Raw genomic sequence first — 20800 nt, 5'->3', positions numbered from 1 at the left:
TGCATTAAAGACGTTTCAAGGCAATTCCACACAAATGGCAACCTTACTATGGTACATGGTACGAATTTAGGAACACACAAAGAGCCAACTGTTTTTTATTAAAATCTACATTTTACCGTTTACTTTATGTAGAATTCTGGAGAAAATCACATCAGTTCTACATTAAACATATGAATTCCTGCTTCTGATTTGTGACATTAATGATTAACTATTGAGAATGATTTAATGTTACACATATGGTGATTTTTTCAATGACCACAGAGTTTACAGAAAACATGTAATCTTTAGAAAAAGTGCACCCAGCTCATGTCACATCAGTATCCTAAACTGGTTTGTTAAAGTTAAAGTAAATATGTAATTTTGTCATTTGTTTGCATTATCCTCGAGAGTTGGATTAACAGCCTGTGAATGATTGATCATAATCTGGGGGTTTGAGAGAAGCACAGACTATAGAGGGGCAAAATTATAATTTAGTGAAATTTCTTTACATCCCAGAAAATCGAATAAAGGTACAAATCATGACAAGACGACTATAAACAGTTTAAGCATGAAATGTTTATTAAGTGTTAATGCAGTATGGAGATTATTGGGCGTTGGTGGCTCAGTAGTAGGTTTCTCGCCTGCCGTGCAGAAGGCTCGGGTTTTATTCTAACCTGATGCACAAACTCCAGCCGCTGGATGCAGTACCGGTTCCCAAGCACGGAGGGTCGCGTCAGGAAGGGCAGCCGGCGTAAAAAACCTGTGCCAAGTTGTTGTGTGGATCGCATGGTCCGCTGTGGCGACCCCTCGATAGGAGCAGCCGAAAGACTAACAAGGTTATGAAGATTATTTCTGTTTATTTAACATGGAACAAGAAAACTGCTGAGCTGTACAGATGAGAAACAGGAAGTTCACCTGCACGCACTTTCACACACTCCGGGTTCAGTCAACTAATTTACAGGTCTCTGTAAAGGCATAAAGAGAAAGAAAGAAAGAAATCATTGTAGATGTGGACACTGCAAAAAAAGACAGCAAGTGAAATGTTCAAGTCGCCAACCTACCTATAATTTCTCACAACAAACAAAATATGATTATTAAACTTATTTCTAGTTAAATGTTACTAAAACCGCAGGCGAAAAATGTCTTGTTCTATTGGCAGATCATTTCGCTGGTTTTTATTTAGAAAGTAAGAATTTATTATTTAGACAGTAAGAATTTTTTTTTTTTAAAGAAGCAAAATGATCTGTTAATAGAACAAGTGATTTGTCCTCTTGCAATAACATGCATAAATGACAAAACCATAGAGTCGATCCTAGCATAATTTTGCTAAGAATGAGGATTTAGGAAGGTCTGTCTAACATCTGAGAAGGAGCTCAGATTTCCTGAAAAGCTTTAATACAATCTTGTGTTTTATTGTGCAAAAGAAAAAACAAAACAAAACAAAAAACTATTAAGATGAAATAAAACTTCACATGTTTTGCGAATATTCATGTTTTTTTCTTTGGTAAACAAATTTAAAAAGAAAAAAAATTAAAAGAGGGAAAAAGAGACAAATTTTAAAATTTAGATTTCTCAGTTTTTTTGTGGGGACAAAATAATCAGCCTTTGCACGTCTCTACTGCTCAAAAGCAGCTTTAAACCTTACTGATGAGACTGATGATTTATGACGCACTACTGCCATCTACTGAGCAAGCATGTTGGTGATGTTTTTTTTGTTTTTTTTTTTGGGGGGGGGGGGGGGGGTCGTGTTAGAAAGATATATGAAATCCAAAAGTATCTGGACAAGTTAAACTCTACAGAGAACCTTTAAAGGTTTCTCTAGAGGGACAAACAGGAAGTGCAGCACCACAGACCCATAAAGGAAGAAGAAGAGGAGTATAAAGATGACGATCATGCAAATGAAAGTAATCATTTATTTTCAAGTGTGTGTCTTATGGGCGTAAGTGTCGTTACCTTGGTTAAAAGTGTGGGCCGGGGCAATCCTAGCCAATCACAGATCTGGTTCCTGTAAGTCCGCACCACGCTCAGCTCGCTCTCCCTGACACACACACACACACACACACACACACACACACACACACACACACACAGCAAGAGAGTGAAGACAGTAAAGTGGGTGTGGAGAGGAGCCGCACAGACTCGCACTCATGTCCATCAACACTCACCAGTTACTGTCGCTTAGGACCGTCATGACATCATCAAGCACCGCCGCATCGACCACGTCATCATACATCAGCAGCATCTCGTACACCTGAGCGGCCGTGGTGTTCCTGATCTAACCACAGACACAGAGAGAGAGAGAGAGAGAGAGAGAGAGAGAGAGAGAGAGAGAGAGAGAGAGAGAGAGAGAGAGAGATTATGTGGTGGTGATGAAGACATTCAGGCAGATGGATAGACAAATCAAAAGACAGAGAGTCCCAGACAATCGGACAGAAAGGTGGAAAAATATACATTCATTCAGACAGATACAGAGATATACAAACAGATACAGACAGACAAACACACACACTCCTTCAAAGCCCCGTTCCAGAGTTTGGAGCCTCAGTCGTTTACAGATTTGTACCTGACTAAATGCTTCGTATTTTGTGTCGATATTTAAGTTTGGAACAAATATTAACATAAACTACAGCTAAATTTCTATATAAAACATAATACTGTATTTTTTTGTTGTCCTGTAGAAAGATCACAAAGGAACTGCGTGTTACATTCTAGCACTACGGGATGGACAGCAGTACAGGACTGTACAGTATACGGTTTACCTTTACATTCTTTTTTTAAGAGTAATTTATTAATCTGAATTTAAATTAAAGTGTTTGGAGAGGATATTTAGAGTTTAAACAGGGAATTTATAAGCTTTATTTTTTTATCAAATCCCCAAATTTGGGGGTTAATACTTAAGACAGACGCAGAGAGAAAGACAGACACACGCACAGACTTGCACAAATATACAGACAGACACACAGACACACCACAGGGAAAGGGTGACACAGCAGTAGCATGAGCTGCACCAGGATCTTCTTCCTCACGTCCCCCTGAAACTGGATCAGGCCACAGTACCTGCAACACACACACACACACACACACACACACACACACACACACACAGACCAGTCAATCAGTATTTTTTTATATGTGGGTGGGGCTTTAACGCCAATAAACAAATCTGCAGCCTAAATGACTTCACTGTGTGTGTGTGTGTGTGTGTGTGTGTGTGTGTGTAAACTCACACTGAGATGCCGGCACGTAACTTTCTAACGTCCTTTGACCTCCTAATCTCCTCCATACACAGAGACAACAGCTCCACACAGAACGGGTGACTGGAGGAGAGAGAGAGAGAGAGAGAGAGAGAGAGAGAGAGAGAAAGATGGGGGGAGATATAATGTGTAATATGTAATTTAATGTAATAATAAAGTAATTAATATGGCATTAATCTTGCAATGTATCTATGTATATAAACAGATAATCCAAGAGAGAAACAGAAAAAGACAAAGAAAGAGATCAATGAAAAGAGAAGCAGAGCGATAGAGAAAGAAAGAGAGAGAGATAGAGAGAGAGATAGAGAAAGAGAGGGAGGGTGAGAGAGAGAGAGAGAGAGAGAGAGAGAGAGAGAGAGAGAGCGCTCCTCACTTGTCCTGCTGGATGAAGAGCTGGAAGCAGCTGTTGGCCAACATCTGGTCTATCATACTCAGCACAGGCACTGAGACTCTGAGAGAAACACAGCTGTGTAAAGCTTACAAATTCGGGCATGCATCCACACACTGTCTTCAACACACTTTAAAGAGTGTGTGTGTGTGTGTGTGTGTGTGTGTGTGTGTGTGTGTGTGTGTACCTGTCATTGTGCAGATTATCTCTAAAGATGAGCAGGAGTGTGTCTCCAAACTGTTTCATCTCCGCCTCGTCCTGCTGGATGCTCATCAGGTGCTTGAACAGAGACTGTGAGGAGTATCGGACCTACACACACACACACACACACACACACACAATATACTTATACAGTGCATCCGGAAAGTATTCACAGCGCTTCACTTTTTCTACATTTTCCCATGTTACAGTCTTATTTCAAAATGGCTTAAATAAAATTTTTTAAAATCATATTTAAATTCTACAAACAATACCTCATAATGAAAGCGTAAAAGAAGTCTGTTTGAAATCCAAGCAAATTTATTACAAATGAAAAAACAAAAAAAAATAAACTATATCTTTGCCGTGACACTTAAAAATTGAGCTCAGGTGCATCCTGTGTCCCTGCTGTGTCCACTTTCTATAATTTTATTTTTTTTTATTTTTAATACATTTGAAAAGATTTCTAGAATTTTTAGAAACATAATTTATTTAATCCATTTTAAAATAAGACTGTAAGATAAAATGTGGAAAAAGTGAAGTGCAGTAAATATTTTCTAGATGCACTGTACACAAGAGGAGTATAAATGCCTCATGTGTTGAGATGAGATAGATAGATAACAGAAAGACAGATAAAGTAATAAAGAAAAACTTAAGAAAGAAAGAAAAAGCGGACAGTAATGCAAAGAAAAAAGACAGGAAAATAGAGAGGAAGATAGAGAAAGAAAAAAAGAAACAGCAAGAAATATACAGACAGAGATAGATAGATATAGAGAGAGAAAGAAAAAAGGAAATGGAACAAGAGCAAGACAGAAAATAAGGGATAAAATAACGAGAGAGAGAGAGAGGGAAGAAAGTAATTACAAAATAAAAGAAAGAGGAGGGTGATAGAGATATAGAACGAAAGGTGAGAAAGTGAGAGAAAGACAGAAACAAGAAAGACAAGGAAGAAGAAAGCAAAGAAGAGAAAAAGCAACAGCTCAGTGCTCCCTCTAGGGGACAAATGTGAAGTTTTCTCAAAGTTCCCATTGATGATACCTCACACACACACACACACACACACACACACACACACACACACACACACACAGGGCAGTTAGAGTGGATACTAATTAGATAGATTCTGAAATGTCCCTTATTTAACTGCGGTGTGTTTGTGGGCGGGGCCTACAGAACGACTCGGGATCAAAATTGAAACAGAGACGTTTAAACATCTAAACACGTGACTCGTGTCGGTGTGACGCTGATGTTACGATGTGGGATCGCGAGGATCAGAGATGGCTCGCGCGCAGTGTGTGAGAAGGAGCGGAGCGTGAGGACGTACCGTGGACTCGGTGAGGCCCCCTACAGACACGGCCAGGCCCAGCAGCGTGCGGTAGCGGTACACTGGCAGCTCCAGGAGACGTGTGATGAGAGGGAAGGCCTGAGACGGAGCGCTCCAGTTCAGAGACTGCGCATCAGATCTGCAAAACACACACACACACACACACACACACACACACACATACACATACACACAGGTCATTAACACGGTATCTGCAATTATTTCAGATCAGCTGATTAACACAACTAGGATTCTTTTTTTTTAAGGAAATGAAAATCTTTTAATCGCTGCAACAGAAAAAAAAATCAAAAAAAGTATATAAAAAGTTCAAAGTGCGTGTTTTGTAAGTGTGTGTGTGTGGATTTGAAGGCACTACTGTACTGACGGAGGGAAGATTTTGAGCAGCTCCTCCTGGTGGGGGATGTGAGGTACTGCAGGCTCTGTGCTGTGAAGGAGGCGAAGGAACACAGCGCCAGCGTGCTTTCTGAACCCATCGATCTTCTCTGCAGCCTGCTGGGCCAGGCAGCACATCATCCGCTCACAACTACACACACACACACACACACACACACACAATATAAGAACTATACCGATATCAATTAAAGTGATAGAGTGTGTGAGACTTACATGTCAGGAGAAAGCAGGTCCGGGACGGAGCCTGCCACCTTCAGAGTCACGTCCTGTAAACCCGTCATGGCTGCCGCACGCACCCTAGCGCCAAAAGAGCCAAGCGTAATTAATTACACCTGCTTCACTCTTTAAGTTTTTAAAAATTCAAACCTATTAATACAAAAACTGGACTTTTTATTAGAAACACACACACATGCTCAATTTTTGACGGGATTGAATCAGCCAATCACACAGCAGCAGCAGGTTTATTAAATCAGTTGAGAAAAACACAGATTTGGTATTTGACAAAAAAAAAAAAGAGTCATGAGAAAGTGATCAGACTGGTTTGAGCAGACAGAAAGTCCACGCTGACTCGAATAACCGCTCTTTTCATCTGAGGTGAGCAGAAAAGCATCTCAAGACACATCGAGGGGACAGGACTACAAGATCAGATCACATCACATCAGGTTCGGCTGAGAGAAGGAACGTGGTGCTGATCTGATCGACCATAGTGTGTGTGTGTGCGCGTGTGTGTGGGAGTGTCTCAGTCCCAGTCCTCACCAGGACCCCACGTCTCCTCGGCTGTCTGTGGTGTAATCGTTCATGCAGTCCAGCAGGGCTTCATACACATCGCTTACGTTTCCCTCACACACTGCGCTGTCCGGACTGGCCTGGGCACACACTCCTACGGTGACACACACCCTGAGAAACAGAAAAAGACACACAAACACACACACACGGATGGGCTTCACAATGAAAAATCGTGAATTTCAGGTCAGGCAGGTACGCGTGGCAGACGTTAATCTGTGTTTGTTCTTCCCAAGCTCGGGTGAAGACCACACACGAGGAGAGAAGAGAGGGAGGAGTGAGGATAAGGAATGAGGAAAGAAGAAGAAAAAAAAGAGAGCAAGACAGGGACGGGAAGGGATGGAAAATGAGGCAAGAGGGCATAAACGGCAGAAGGAAGTGAAGGAGCAACGTGTGAGAAAAGGAGGAAAGATGGAGGAAGGAGAAAAGGAAGTTAGAGTCAGTGGAGGAGAAAAGACAAAAAGGAAAAGAGGAGAGGGAGAGAGAAAAAAATAAGAGTGCTATACAGGACGAAAGAAGAGAGGAAAGGATAGATAAGAAGAGGGGGAGAGGAAGATGATGAGGATGAAGAAAGAAAAGAGAAGAAGGGAAAGCAGATTGAAAAGATTAGAGGAGAGGAGAAAAGGAGAGAAGGAACAGACAGAGAGACTCACTGAGCCAGAGCCGAGGCAGCGTCTCTCCTGGCCTCCGCAAACCCGCCTTCCTTCTGTGTGAGCCGGCAGGCTTCCCGAAGGCCGTCTAACACCTGCACGCACACACACGAATCGATTAGAACCCCGAGTACCCTTGGTTCTGGTTGGTGCCGTTCCATTCGATGTTCTTACCTGCTGCAGTTTGTTGTGGATCATGAAGTCTGAAAGAGAACCCAAAGCTAAAGCGCAGCCACAGCGCATCTGAACGTCGGTGCTCTTCAGACCGGTTAGATACTGTCTCAGCAATTGTTCTGCACGCGCGCACACACACACACAGAAATATACACACAGAAATCAAATCACATGTAGCGGAATCATATTGAGTCAACTTTAAAGTGACAAGTGAACTGGCTCCTCAAAGTCAGTTTTATTGAGGCAAATACATTGTGGACAATTTAAGCGAACCATTATTACTGACTGAGTCAACCCTCAAGTGATTCAACTCCATTGAATGAGTCAAATTCGAAGAGCCAGTTATTAAATTGTACTGAATCATCTTCAAGCGACTCAGCCCCACTGATTCTATTTCATCACATCAGCGCCGATAAGAAAAAAACCCGAAACCTTTAGTAAAGTGAATCAATTTACTGAGTCAGTTTCAGCCTGACAAATGAATCAACTTCACTCCAACAGGAACACGAATCAGGTGCGTTTCGATCGGCCTGATGTACCCTGTGAAGTACACTACACAGGGTGTTCAGCCATGTTAAGTGTGATTCCAAATCGCAGGGAGCGGAAATGCTCAGTTTAAAGGGAACTGCGAATGGTGTAGGAACCGAGTGAACAACAGGTCTTCACTTCAACAGAAAAGGGAATGAAAAATTTCCCATAAGTCATTGCGTCTCGCTGGAGTGTGAAAAAAAATGGAGCTTATATATTTATTATTATTATTATTATTATTATTATTATTGAGGACATTATATTAAAAAGACACAATAGTTTAAATTTAAATTTAAACAAGAAATCCTTAGTATAAGTATATATTACATAGTATAATTATATAGTATAAGTTTTGTCAAAGTGGACGTTCCCTATAAACGGAGCAAAAATAAAGGGGAAGAAGTAGGGAGCACCCTGTGCAGTACACATAGGAATGGGACACAGCCAAGTGAATCAGCTTCATTGAGTCGACATTACAGAATCAAATTCAGATTTCACAAAAAAAAAAAAAAAAAAAACAGCTTTATGACTCAGTTTCACTAAATCAACATTAAATAAAATCAGTTTCGCTGAGTCACCGTAAATGGGAAAAACAAATCTGAGTCAAGTGAATCAACCGAGTAAGATTCAGTTTGTCGATCACCTGAATCAATTCAATTGAGTCAAATTCAGCTGAAAAAAAATACATAATATTAATGTTTACACAAACTCCCTCTCTCTCTAAAAAGAAACATTTGCAGGCTTGGAATTTCACTGAGGTGCCGAGGTAAAGTGTGTTCAAGGCTTTATGTACCTTGCATGTGTGTGTCTGCCAACCCGGGCTGGATCTGATAATATTGCTGACACAGAGCTGCGAGAGCCGAGACCGCTGCCTCCTACACACAGGACACACAGATTAAAACCAACAAGAATATGAATAGAGCAAATTAAACTGCCCGAGTGTGTGCGTGGGTGAGTGTGTGTGTGTGTCATGAACCTGGATGTTCTGCTTGGCGTTCAGACTCTCGTCTATGAGCGACTGCCAGCCATCTGTAACACAGTGAATCACGTTTGTACACACACACACACACACACACACACACACACACACACACACACACACACACACACACACAAAGAAAGACATCATCCTCCTGATCAGCATATTTAACCACAGTCATGTGCTTATTCACTGTTCCTGACGCAAGAACACAGAGGTGACACCAGAGAGACAGGAAAACCTAACCACAGACAGATGACAGAGGAGGACAGATCATAGAGAGGCGGACGAAGGGCCTGCCAGACAGACAGACAGACGTCTCAACAACTTGAGATCAAGAGTTGGACATACTGATTGACAGTTTGAGAATTCAACTAAAAGACACACTAAAGGAGAGATGGAAAGATGCACAGACAGCCAGATTAAGAGTTGGAACAAAAATGCAATAGGCGGACCTAGAGACAGACAGACAAACAGACAGAAACCTCAAGAGATAACCCAGACAGATTGATGAACCTATGGACAGACGGACAGATCGAGTGTCTGACAGATAAAAAGAGCAAAAAGCAACAGACAGACAGAGTGATAAACTTACTGATGACCGGATCGTCTTTAAAAGGCATTCTGGAGAGTGAGAGCTTCTCGATAAGGACACACACTGCACAAGGTGGAGGAAGAGGATGAGAAAGAGGAGAATGTCTCAGTGTAAAAACAACCCAAATCTTCCCTAAATATTAAATATCATAGTTCATTCTATATTACGCTACTTTTACTCCTATCGGGACGCAAACATAAAGCGTAAGAAGTAACGGATGATTTATATATAACTTTACCTGCAGGCCGCATCAGCTCTCCACCGAACCCTCTGTGGAGAAACACGGAGAGATGAATAAGAAACGAGTCACATGTTTGATGAAGGTTAAAATCAGACTCGGGTGTTCATGCTCACCTGTACTGCTTCCTGTCTGAGAGCTGTGAGGAGGGAAGAGAAAGAGCATGGAGGTCAGCACTGATGTGGAAGCGAGTGAGCAGCGTTTAAATAATGATATGGACTGCGGGGTCACATACAAGCGCGAGTCAAATAAAGGCCTTAAATTAAAGAAACAGACTCGCGGGGACTCTGGACACTCGCTGTGTTGGAGTGTATGTTAAACAGAGACATTCTTTATAACAATACACAGGTATGGATCAGATGTTGATGAATCAGATGTTTTGTGTTTTTATTCATTCTTTCTCTGTACCACTTATCCTGCAGAGGGTCACAGGAAGCCTGGAGCCTATCACAGGATACCTCGGGCACGAGGCGGGACACACCGCGGACAGGGGGAACAATTTATCACAAATACACACCAACACAAACACACACACACACACACACTCATTCCCACGTTATAGGCAATCTGTACATCAATTAACAATTGAAATCCAATTAGCCTCAGCTGGATGTCTTTGGACTGTGGGATGAAACCAAAAAACCTGGAGAAACCTGAGTAACTATTGGGCATTATAAACTAGTAACTAAATATTATAAAATATTAGATTATAATAGATTAGATTGATAACTAACTGACTAACTGATAACTATAACTTTACTGTTCTATATCAGTTTGTTAATGATAGTTATAGTCTATACATTTCTCCCATTAATGTTAAAATGTTTAATTCTGTAAAGCGCCTTTGCGAGAATAAACATTGTTACACACTATACAAAGAAAAATTTAATTTAATTAAAAGAGATGTGATTAATTCAATGATTTAATTTAACCATTTAAATTGTTGTTAGTCTTTTGGTTGCTCCTGTCAAGGGGTCGCCAAAGCGGACCACCTGATCCGCACATCGGATGTTCTTCCTGACGCAACCCTCCCATTTTATCTGGGCATTGGGTTAAATTTAATCAATTTTATCAATCAAATCATTGGATTAGTTAATAAAGTTGACAAAGGCCTTCAAAATAAACTGCAGCAGAAATCAGAAACTGTTGGCATTTTCTGCAAATACTCGTGTTTTACGAGAGTATTACACTTCTCAGTTTGAATTTATGTAGGTGGTTGGTACGATACCGTCACCTACTGGTCTGGAGTGTGGAGCAAAAAAAGTTATTATAGAGCAAATATCGCCTTGTATGAGACATGAAACTCGCCTTGTATGAAACTTGCTTTTCATTATGCCCATCCTGTGTATATATGTTTGGTGTGTAGCATGGACATTGCACGTCCTTAGAAATGAATGCGACATGCCCACAAGATGGACTATGCATGCAAATGGAAGGGGCAGTGTAATCAGCAGGCACTTTGAAGAACAGCATGTGTTCCACCTGTACAGCTTATGTTATGCATAAGAAAGTAAAAAAGAAAGAAAGGATCTGACCGTCTGGTGAATGGCTTTGAGACCTTCGATGGATTCTGAGGACAGGAAGTCAGTGACTGGTCTAAAAAAAAAGAAAAAATATATGCATATAGTATAGTAATGTGTTAAAAAAAAAAAAGGGAAAATTGTATTCCAGAGAAAATTAAATAAATGCAAAGAAATATTACAGAATAAAACAAACAATACAACAGAATATATTTCTATGTGTGGCTAAACATTGCTTGACTGCAGTCATCGCCACATCTCTTTCCTTCTCATTTGCATATGGTTAAGTGGTATTATTTAGCCCCGCCCACCTGACAACACGACTGATTGTCCTATTTCTACTCTGTCTGGATGAACATAAAATTTAAACATGTGACAATTAAAAGAAAAACCTTGGTTGGACTGTTCTACCTCAGGGGGTGTATTTATATTTGCTTGCTTGGTTCAACTGATCAATATCCTTCCAGATGGGCGTGGCTTCTTCCAGGATGACCCTGCCTATCCCTTCTGCAGCAGATTTACACACCACACTGATCACACTTTTCCCCTTTAATTAGTAACCTGTCTGTACGATGAGATCCGAGTTCCTAAATCTAAAGTCGTTATAACCTTCTTGTGCCATGTTGTGATTAAATGGTTAAATACATCATCATAATTAGTAAGGAAAAAGGGGTGGGGCTTTACCGGTTATTCTGAGCGGCGACTTTATACAGGGCATGTGTGATCTCGGCACAGGCCAGTATCGCTCCATGGCGGCTGTGCATGTCGCTTCCCGTCACCATCGTCAACAGCTGTGGGAGAACTGAAAGAGAAGAAAGCCATCGTTATTGTCGTCATTATCATCATCATCATCATCATCACAAAGACTACTTGTAGCTCATCACCTGTGTTGGCCATGTAATCTGGAGCCTGTGGCGTGAGGTTGTGAAGCGATTTTGTAGCCAGTTCTCGGATCGCCCTGAAAAAACACACATCTAAGATTATTTAATCCCTTATCTTACTGACATTTTCTTTAAAACCATAACTGAACCCATGAAGGTGTTCTCCTCCTCCTCCTCCTCACCCGTCCCAGTGGTTGATCTTCCTGGTCACCAGGTGCTCGATCATCGGTTTGGTGTACTCCTCAAAACCGGCTATGTAGACGCTGGAAAAAGAGGAACGGAGAAACATGAGTAATGATATTTATATAAAAATATTACATGCCTATTGACGCACCCTGGAATGACTTTTAAGTCTTTATTAATTCCTAATCAGGATTCAGCATTACGTAGTACTGAAATCTCAACAGCATCAACTACTGTGTGAGAATACACAGCAAAAGAAAAAAAGCAATCCAGAGGCATTACATCTTAGAAAGGTAACCCTTAAAACTGAAGTGTCAGAGACCAGTTGCAGCAACACAGCATTGGTTGATGACTGATTTAAAAAAAAAAAAAAAAAAAAACCACAGCTGCTTATAGGGAAGTGCTGCCAGTTATGTCGATTAGGAGACGTCAGACAACAACTGTGCATTAGGGTTTTCAGATATGCCAGATAGAACTAAAATTATCATTACTTTTAAAACGCATAATTTTTTTTACAGCTACTGTAATATGGGAATGACGTCACGATGCCTAGAAACTTTTCTCCTTTCTCCTTCTTTTTAAAGCGTTAGTGGGCTTGGCGTCGCATGGAGAACTATTTTTTTTTAGACAAACTATCTATGCTTAAAAGGAAGGTAGTAATAATGAAGTGTTATTTATAGTATTTTCCGTGCTGCTACTTTTTTTTTTTGCTGTTGCTTAAATTCCATGCATGCCAGGTTTAGGTGTTTATGAACTCAGCACACGCTTTCCCTAGTGTGTATATCACATCGATCACTAATCTAGTGTCTAATCTGCTGCTTAATTACAATTTAAATAAATAGAAATGATTCCATAAAGTAATGTCCGGAGGTGTCTACTTTGCTCCCTGAGGCTAGAATTTTCCACATTGTTGCTCTCATGAGCCGAGGCAGCAGCTCGATGGCCCGCCCCAGTGGCATTCTACCCCGGGGGAGGACAGACCTGCCCTTCAACCTCCAGCTCCTGTATGTAGATCAGCATGCGGCTCTTTGATCTCTGCCCTTCCTTGAGCACACTTCTCAGTAACACGATGCACATGCGAGTCTTACAGGAATGTAGCTAAGCGCTAATCCGATAAACGCTATGAGCGACATGTTGATCAAGTCTGATTATAAGCTTGAAGTGGAACGCCGTGTATCATCAATAAGTCGTATGTATGTCGCTTAGGGACGCTTTAAATGGAGGAAGGCGCATGTTTAAACTTTTACAGCTACACAAGAAGCAAAAGCATTAAACTCAAGACTAACCTCAAACTTTTTTTTTTTTCCTGGAATTGGCATATTTTTCTACAGGACGGTAGACAGGTAGACAGGACTGGAAGTAAAGTATTTTTCTACTGAAAGTAAAGTATTTTCTACTGGAAGTGGCATATTTTCCTGGGTATTTTTTTGATGAAGTTGACAATTTTTCCTACTGGAATAGGAATACTACCTATATTTAAAAATATAATTGCTGATATAATTAGAAATATGATTTTTTCACTGTAATTAGCATGATTTCCAAACATGATTATCTATTATTATGCTTAATAGCAGTATATTTCTATTTATTTATTTTACTATTTCAGTAAAGGAATTAAACGAACAATTAGAATGAAAAACATTCTCTTAATAGCATTTCAGATCTTTTTGATGGCTGCATCGGTACTATAATTACTACTAGTTTATATATATATTTTTGAAAGGAACACTTGTTCCTTTATGGTCTGTCTCCGTGTCTCACCTGATGGTCAGGTAGCAGTTGTTCAGGTTCCAGACGGCGAAGTAGTCAGCGGCTGTTAAGATATCGATGCCGTGTGGGAACGTGCCCTGAGGGGAGAAATCTCAGAGTTCATCAAGGCCGCTAATCCGCTCACTCAACACACACCAGAACAACAAAAAAAAAAATACATCAAGCGAATGAGACTTCAACAGTGAATATGCGCCAGGTAGTCGGGTTACAGTTAAACTTTAGCTGCTTGTGTGGTTTTTATCCAGAGATATAACGTGATTAGAGACAGTACAAGTGAACCTAACACGAGCTAGCTAATGCTAGCGTGTGTGTGTGTATACTGTATGTGTGCAAGAGTGTGTCTTTGCTCCTACCTGTCTGCCAACATTTTCTTGGAAAGCAGCCTGCAAAAGAAATAAAAAAAACATTTTACCTTTTTTATTCACCAAATGTAAAAAGAGGCCAAAGCAACTAAAAACAAAAAAAATCTCACCGAGGCGGCTTTTCTGCAGCTAATGTCCCGGTCAAAGAGAGCGACGATGACCAGAGTGCTGAGGGAAGACAATAAAAAGGGAAAGGTGTATTACAATTATGTGTAATACGTAAAGGTATCTCTACTGGGTTACACCTAATGGGTTCTGCATACTGATTGGCCAGAACAGAAGGGCACAGATTTATATTAAGAATAACGCACTCGTACAAATACAGTAGTTTCTACAGGGCACCTGAAGGTTTCAGTAATGAGAACGAGAGTGTATTTAATTGGCGGGGCGGGGGCTCTGAAGTGTCACAAAAACAGGCTGTGATCTTTGAGTGGGAGGGGCATACACGCTATGTCTCCTGTCAGTCACAGTAAAACTCGCCAATCACGGGTGTTAGGGTGATTTTCCCCTATTGTGACGTCATAGATAAAGATCCCTCCCCCAGCTTGTTGCAGCTTTGCTGTTCTATAAGAGGGCGTGGCTCAGCAGTAGCTCATTTACATAGACAATGAATTGCCCTATTTAAAAAAGGAGTTAAATAAAGAGAGTTTCTGGTATAAAAATGCATTACCTAAGGGGGATTTCGGCTGGGGCTTTACCCCCAAACACACACACTTTAGAGGAGCTCTGATACCTGTGTAAACTTGTTGAAGAAACAGTAACATATAGAAATTGTAAGTGGATATAGTAAGCATGCATGCACTAAGTGTTTGCAAATTTTAATATTTTTGATGATTTCTTTTCAAGTTTTCTCCCCGTGTAAGTTAAAAAAAAAAAATTCTGTTCATTTCCTTTAAATAAATTGCCATGCATTTTTTCTTTTTTTACAACATTGCCCTTTTATTTTTTTAATCCAACAAAGGTGCCATTAAATCTGGAGCTTGCATTACACACCATGAAATAAAGATTACTTCTCAGCTGTAGATAAAGATCTTAATGACTAGTGACTCCGGTTTGCTTCATGTGTTATTATTTTAGATAGACAAGGGCTCTAAAGAAAAGCTTTGCCTTAATTCGAGTTCAATTGCTTTTATGATAAAGTTCCTGAGTCAGCGATCTGCCACTGAAACCGTGACATCACCTCAGGATTCGCCTAATGAGTTTCGGCACCTGGGAACGTCGAAGTTGTGCAACGTTCTTGGAGCTGTATGATCAGCGATAACAATAACCCGTCCTGCAGCAGCACATTCAGCTCTGGCGGTGATAAAATTGTTCTTCTGATTGTTTTTCTTTTCTTTTTTCCTTTCCCGTAGCGCCCCTATCGCCCCGTCTTGGCTCTTCTTCTACCGTCCATGCTGACATGCTATGTGAACATGCCCGTGAGGGATTCCCATAACACACACGCGCGCACACACAGACACAGAAAGACACTCTGCCTTGAGGAAGATGTGCTGCTGGTAGTGTTGCACATGAAAACACATGCAAAAAAACACACACGCATGCTACGTAAACCGACTTGTCCGTGGAGGGTTTGACGGATGGCCTGGAGCGACACAAAACAGACGTTTTTTTTTTTTTTTTTTTTTTAAGCAACACTTGCACGCCTGGTCTGTGGTGTCGTTGCTGTTTCTGGTGTAAAAATGAAACATTCTGCTCTGGTGCATTGTATTCGCTGATCTGATGTCGGATGTGATTTGTTGACGAATTGAATCTGACTGGATGAAGACGGAAAAGGAACTCTGATTACGGATTCTGAAATTGTGGTCCAGTCAGAGCGAGAGCGTGTGCAGAGACGCAGAGAGAGAGAGAGAGAAAACGCTGCTGCCAGGAAGCGGCGACAGGACGCAACAAGCTCGAGCGAGAAGGTGACTGAAACCACAGCGACCAAGCCGAAACCTGGCATCGCTCAGGGAAACGGATCACACTTAGGGGAGGGGAAGGGGGTGTGTGTGACAAACTGAAGCCGAGTCGGTTGCGGATGCGTCCGCACTTGTCTCTAGAGCAGGGAGGGGAGGAGGGAAGGCATGACGAGCTGTCGCACATCACGCAGTATTTCATCATCACCATCATCGTTGTCTTCCATCAAACAGACAGACACTGATTTAGACAGACAAACTGCTGAGTGTGAAAGTTTGCACCCCTAACAAATGGGCATGCAACACTGGCGCTACAAAGTTTACACACACCGGCAGAATTTGTCAACCACTGATTTGTTTTATTATGACTGACCTTAATTCAGGGAAGGTGTTGAGATAAAGCTGTTTATTTTCACATAACTGAACACACCCATGCACCCCTGATGCAAAGTTTGCACCCCCCTGCCCGCCCAAACGTTTTCCCTCATGATCTTGTATATTTTGTGTATATTATATCAAAAGCGTCTTCAGCAGTTGGAAATGCAAATAAAATGGAACATTCTGCTAGGGAATGTTTAACTACTGTAGGTTGACAGTTTATCCATTAGACTGTTTTGGACAAACCCACGAAGCATGAAAAGGAAATTGGTGTTGCACAATTAATTCCATCGTTATCAAACCAGGCAATTATTGAACACATTAGTCTGAATATTTATATAAATAATTAACATGAAGCACTTGCAGGCACCATAGCGAATGAGAACGTGTCAAAGGGACGTCTGTTAGAGGGATTTCAGAAACTAATTAACACAAAAATTTTTATCTAGTTAATCACAGTAATAGTCTGATTATTCATGATAAATTACAATTTTAAAATTCTCACAGTTCCTTGTATTATAAACGTGCCATGTTAGATTAAAGAAATGCATGATTGAGGAAACATTATGAGATTTTATAATATCTCAAATATAATATTTAACAAATGCTGAACTAAAATCTCTTGAATGGACGTGTGGCAGCCTCCCCGACAGGAGGGCCCAAACCCGGACCCTCAGATCTGAAAATGAATAGTCTAGAGCCTTAGCTGTCTGAGCCACCACTCCCACATCTTACATGTAATGTATTCTTGCTCATGCACAAAACTTTAGTTTTATCCAAACTTCCATTAAGAAGCTTTTTATAATGAAACCTGCTGTTTATCACACCCAGTGATGTTTCCTCAGTCATCTTATTATCTGCGTTAATTGTGCCATTATCACACGCCTCTTGGTAACTGCACAGCAATTATGGGAAGCCAATAGGGTCAAGCTTTGTCATGTGATTAATTACGTTAAGAAATAATAATGAGTTAAAATTTCTAAATCAACCACATGCATGATTAATATATACACACTTTTAGTGCCATCATTATCTTTAAGTCTATGTAAATAAAGTTTGAACAGTAAAGGGTACATTTAATAGTTAATTATTGTGTAAAAAATATTTAGAATTGCAATTTTTTTATCAAATTGGCAAATCGTAATTAAAATCGGTTTTGAAAAAAGTGAAGACAAATTAGTATAATGGTAACTTTCATGTTAGTCACCTCTCTTTTATAACATGATTTAGAATTGTAAATATGTACATTTTCCTCTTTAGTGAATCTTAAAAAATAAAAAGGTTTCTATCTGAAGTATTTTTTTAGATTCCACTGTTCTTGAGAAATATTTTGTTGCACAACATCTTGTTGCACATTTTGCTTCCAAAGAGCCAGAATGCTGAATGGTTGGAACAGACGGGAGGGGAAATGTGGTCGCTGCTGAGGTTATTACATAATAAATGTTTAAATTGTATCTTTAGGCACTTTGCAGCCTGCCACATTAAAACATTTGTTCCCATTTCTTCAACTTAATCTTAAGTACTGTGCAAAACTCTTAGACACCCTGTGGGTTTTTTTTTTTTGGCAAAAAATTTGTTATGGATGTTTTATTTAAAATTTTATACGGTGGCCGAGAATTGCACAAACAATAACAAAACAAAATAACAAATTAAAAAACAAAACAACAAAAACAAAAACAAAATGACAAAAAAATGCAAAAAAAAAAGTAATCAGGTAAAAGGTAGGTGTACAATAAAATGTGTGAATAAAATTCTTATTGTTGATTGGAAGAGACATCTGTCACTCAAGACACAGAAGAAGTACTGCAGCCTCACGGCATTAAAATGTCTGCGAGTCTGCAGTATTTCCTGTATATTTTTAAATGGCTCGTCCAATCAGCATTAAGAATCAGCAAACCGGTAAGTTTGCGAATAAACCTCTAATTAGACGTGAGACTACTGCCACTTAAGATCAGCGTATTTGCAAATCACACATGGGCATAAAATTCTTTTCGTTGATTGGACGAGACATCCGTCACTCAAAATATACAGGAAGTACTGCAGACTCACGAACATTTAAATGGCCCGAGGCTGCAGTACTACTTGTATGTCTTGAGTGACAGGGGCCTCTTTCAATCAATGATGAGAATTTAATTCGCACACTATACCTACCATTTTCCGATTTGACTGAATTGTCATTGTGTTTTCTGATTTATTCATTTGTTTTCGGTTTTGTTATTTTGTTTTCAGTTTTTTTCTGTTGTTTAATTTGTTGTTTTGTTTTTGTTTTTTCAATTTAAAAAATTGTTTTTAGTTTTATCATTTTGTTTTTAAATTGAGTTTGTTTTCAGTTAAAAAAAAATTTTTTTTGCACTTCTCAGTCTCCATAATTTCATTATTAAGTCAGGAAAAGAAGCAGGTGTGACAGGTTCCTAAGAAGGATTGTGCCTGGTTCTTTGTGGTGTTCAGTACAACTAAGCAGCTAATTTCCTATAAATACAAAACTGCACAAATTGTACCTGAGACTACAAGCAGTGTTTTCATGGGTCTAAGACTTTTTTGCACAGTACTGTAAATAATTTAATTTCATTTAATATTACAAAATCAGTAACACTTTGCACAGTACTGTATATATTTTAATAATGAAAACTAAGGCTTTAAATTGAGTCCTCCCAACTGTGGACACTGCACATTAAAGGGTTAACATATAAATAAATACATTTTTAATAATATTAATTAAAAATAAATACATTTAATTATGTTTTAAGTTTTATTTAGCCTTAACATTTCACTCTCTCCCCCTCCCTTTTTCACACACACACACACACACACACACACACACACACACACACACACACACACACACACACACACAGAAACCAGTCAGAGAACAAATTAAAGGGTGTGATTGATTGACTAAGAACTGGGAGAGGCATTAAAAACTGGTTTTGGGCAACCCGCAGACTTGCCTGATACAGAACTCCTAGCGTTCCTTCAGGACAAAAAGAGACAAAAGATAATTTCATACAAGGTATTTGGCCTGTAAATCAGCCTCAGGGGCACCAACTGACGTGAAAAATAAGACATATGGAATTGTTTCAGCTGTTATACTGTAGCTGTAGATATGAAATGGTTGAAAACACAGCCTGGAGGTTATGACTGTGGGACTCGTGATTTAATGCGTAATATGAGGGCTGACAAGGGTGCTCATGTTTGACTCGAATAAACAGGTTCTCCTGGTGGCCCCAGACCTTGTTGGGTAAAGAACGCAAAGCCACAAAGTCTAGTTTGTGGTTTTACGCACCGACTTCAGTCTGCGTTCTGAAATCCGAAAGCAAAAACGCTGAGTATTTCACTGCATATCACACGGTGTACGGTTGTGTGGGTAACAAATACAAATGTGAAAAAAGCTCGTCCTACATCGACATTTCATTCGGTTGGGAAGTGGGAAGTCAGAAATCAGGATCATGTCAATTTCGACCTATGAAGAATTGAGCTATAAATCTTGCTTGTGTTTTGTTTCTCCTCAAATACACCATCTTTAGAGCCAGCATTTTAATAAGTCAATATATCTTTATGTTGATTGATCTAAAGCGAATACCGGTATATACACAGTAACTCACTTTGTATCTACTGTATTTTTCTGTTCCTTTTACAGGTGAACACAGGTCTCAAAGCTCCTCAGAAAGTGTGTGTGTGTGTGTGTGTGTGTGTGTGTGCGTAAATGATTGATTTCAGACATCTCTCAGATAATGTTTTTTTTTTTGTCTTATTTCTTTTTCACTCTTAATCTATTTCAGTGTTAAGTACTTCTAAGCCAAGGAGGGAGGGGCTCTTCTGTATGAGGTCACATTAGGGGAAAAAATGAAAACAGACTTTTTTTTTGTTGTTTGCACACTGGATACCGATCTGAATGTCTAAACATGACAAAAAAGAGATTGTGCATAATAGGTGCATGTTAAAGCCCAAAAAATAAAATAAAATTATGCATTATTTATTCATCATGCTTTTAAGTTGATGCCACCTGGTAGTCTGTTCCGAGTTCGTAAATAGGGATACGAAATCTTATTTTTTTCTAGTCAAAAGTCGGAAGTTACAGAATAAGTAATTACAAGTTACAACTAAACCTCCAGGTTTAGTCTATTATAATAACGCATGTACGTTTTTCGCATGTACGACATTTCCTGCTATGTAGTCTGCCTTATCACTTATATAATGGCATTTCCACAACATCTCTTTTTATAATTTAATTAAATGTGATATAAGTGTAAACCTTAAACTGAAAAAATGACTCCTTCCATAACTGTTAGATCAACATCTTCATATGC

At 39.7% G+C, this 20800-nt stretch overlaps 1 protein-coding gene across 4 annotated transcripts in view; it reads right to left on the bottom strand.

Moving 5' to 3' along the window:
* Window positions 1-535: 535 nt before the first annotated feature.
* The window catches only part of tbcd (tubulin folding cofactor D), a 43570-nt gene continuing 23305 nt past the window's right edge, over window positions 536-20800 (bottom strand). For 2 of the 4 annotated variants that reach the window (XM_053492392.1, XM_053492390.1), the window contains 25 exons: window positions 14331-14388; window positions 14212-14241; window positions 13850-13935; window positions 12088-12168; window positions 11909-11982; window positions 11709-11826; window positions 11040-11100; window positions 9621-9643; window positions 9505-9536; window positions 9267-9329; window positions 8669-8721; window positions 8486-8567; window positions 7165-7283; window positions 6994-7085; window positions 6314-6454; window positions 5771-5854; window positions 5529-5687; window positions 5144-5282; window positions 3809-3930; window positions 3607-3684; window positions 3207-3296; window positions 2949-3036; window positions 2145-2254; window positions 1933-2017; window positions 536-944 (listed from right to left, as the gene is read on the bottom strand). In XM_053492392.1, coding sequence (XP_053348367.1) covers window positions 930-944; window positions 1933-2017; window positions 2145-2254; window positions 2949-3036; window positions 3207-3296; window positions 3607-3684; window positions 3809-3930; window positions 5144-5282; window positions 5529-5687; window positions 5771-5854; window positions 6314-6454; window positions 6994-7085; window positions 7165-7283; window positions 8486-8567; window positions 8669-8721; window positions 9267-9329; window positions 9505-9536; window positions 9621-9643; window positions 11040-11100; window positions 11709-11826; window positions 11909-11982; window positions 12088-12168; window positions 13850-13935; window positions 14212-14241; window positions 14331-14388 — 2083 coding nt within the window. In that variant the 3' untranslated portion in view covers window positions 536-929. The remainder of the gene's footprint in view (window positions 945-1932; window positions 2018-2144; window positions 2255-2948; window positions 3037-3206; window positions 3297-3606; window positions 3685-3808; window positions 3931-5143; window positions 5283-5528; window positions 5688-5770; window positions 5855-6313; window positions 6455-6993; window positions 7086-7164; window positions 7284-8485; window positions 8568-8668; window positions 8722-9266; window positions 9330-9504; window positions 9537-9620; window positions 9644-11039; window positions 11101-11708; window positions 11827-11908; window positions 11983-12087; window positions 12169-13849; window positions 13936-14211; window positions 14242-14330; window positions 14389-20800) is intronic. The other 2 variants (XM_053492388.1, XM_053492389.1) reach the window with 2 other exon arrangements.

Source organism: Clarias gariepinus, chromosome 3, assembly GCF_024256425.1.
Source record: "Clarias gariepinus isolate MV-2021 ecotype Netherlands chromosome 3, CGAR_prim_01v2, whole genome shotgun sequence".
Classification (NCBI taxonomy): Eukaryota; Metazoa; Chordata; class Actinopteri; order Siluriformes; family Clariidae; genus Clarias; species Clarias gariepinus.
This window is presented reverse-complemented; position numbering and strand designations above follow the sequence as displayed.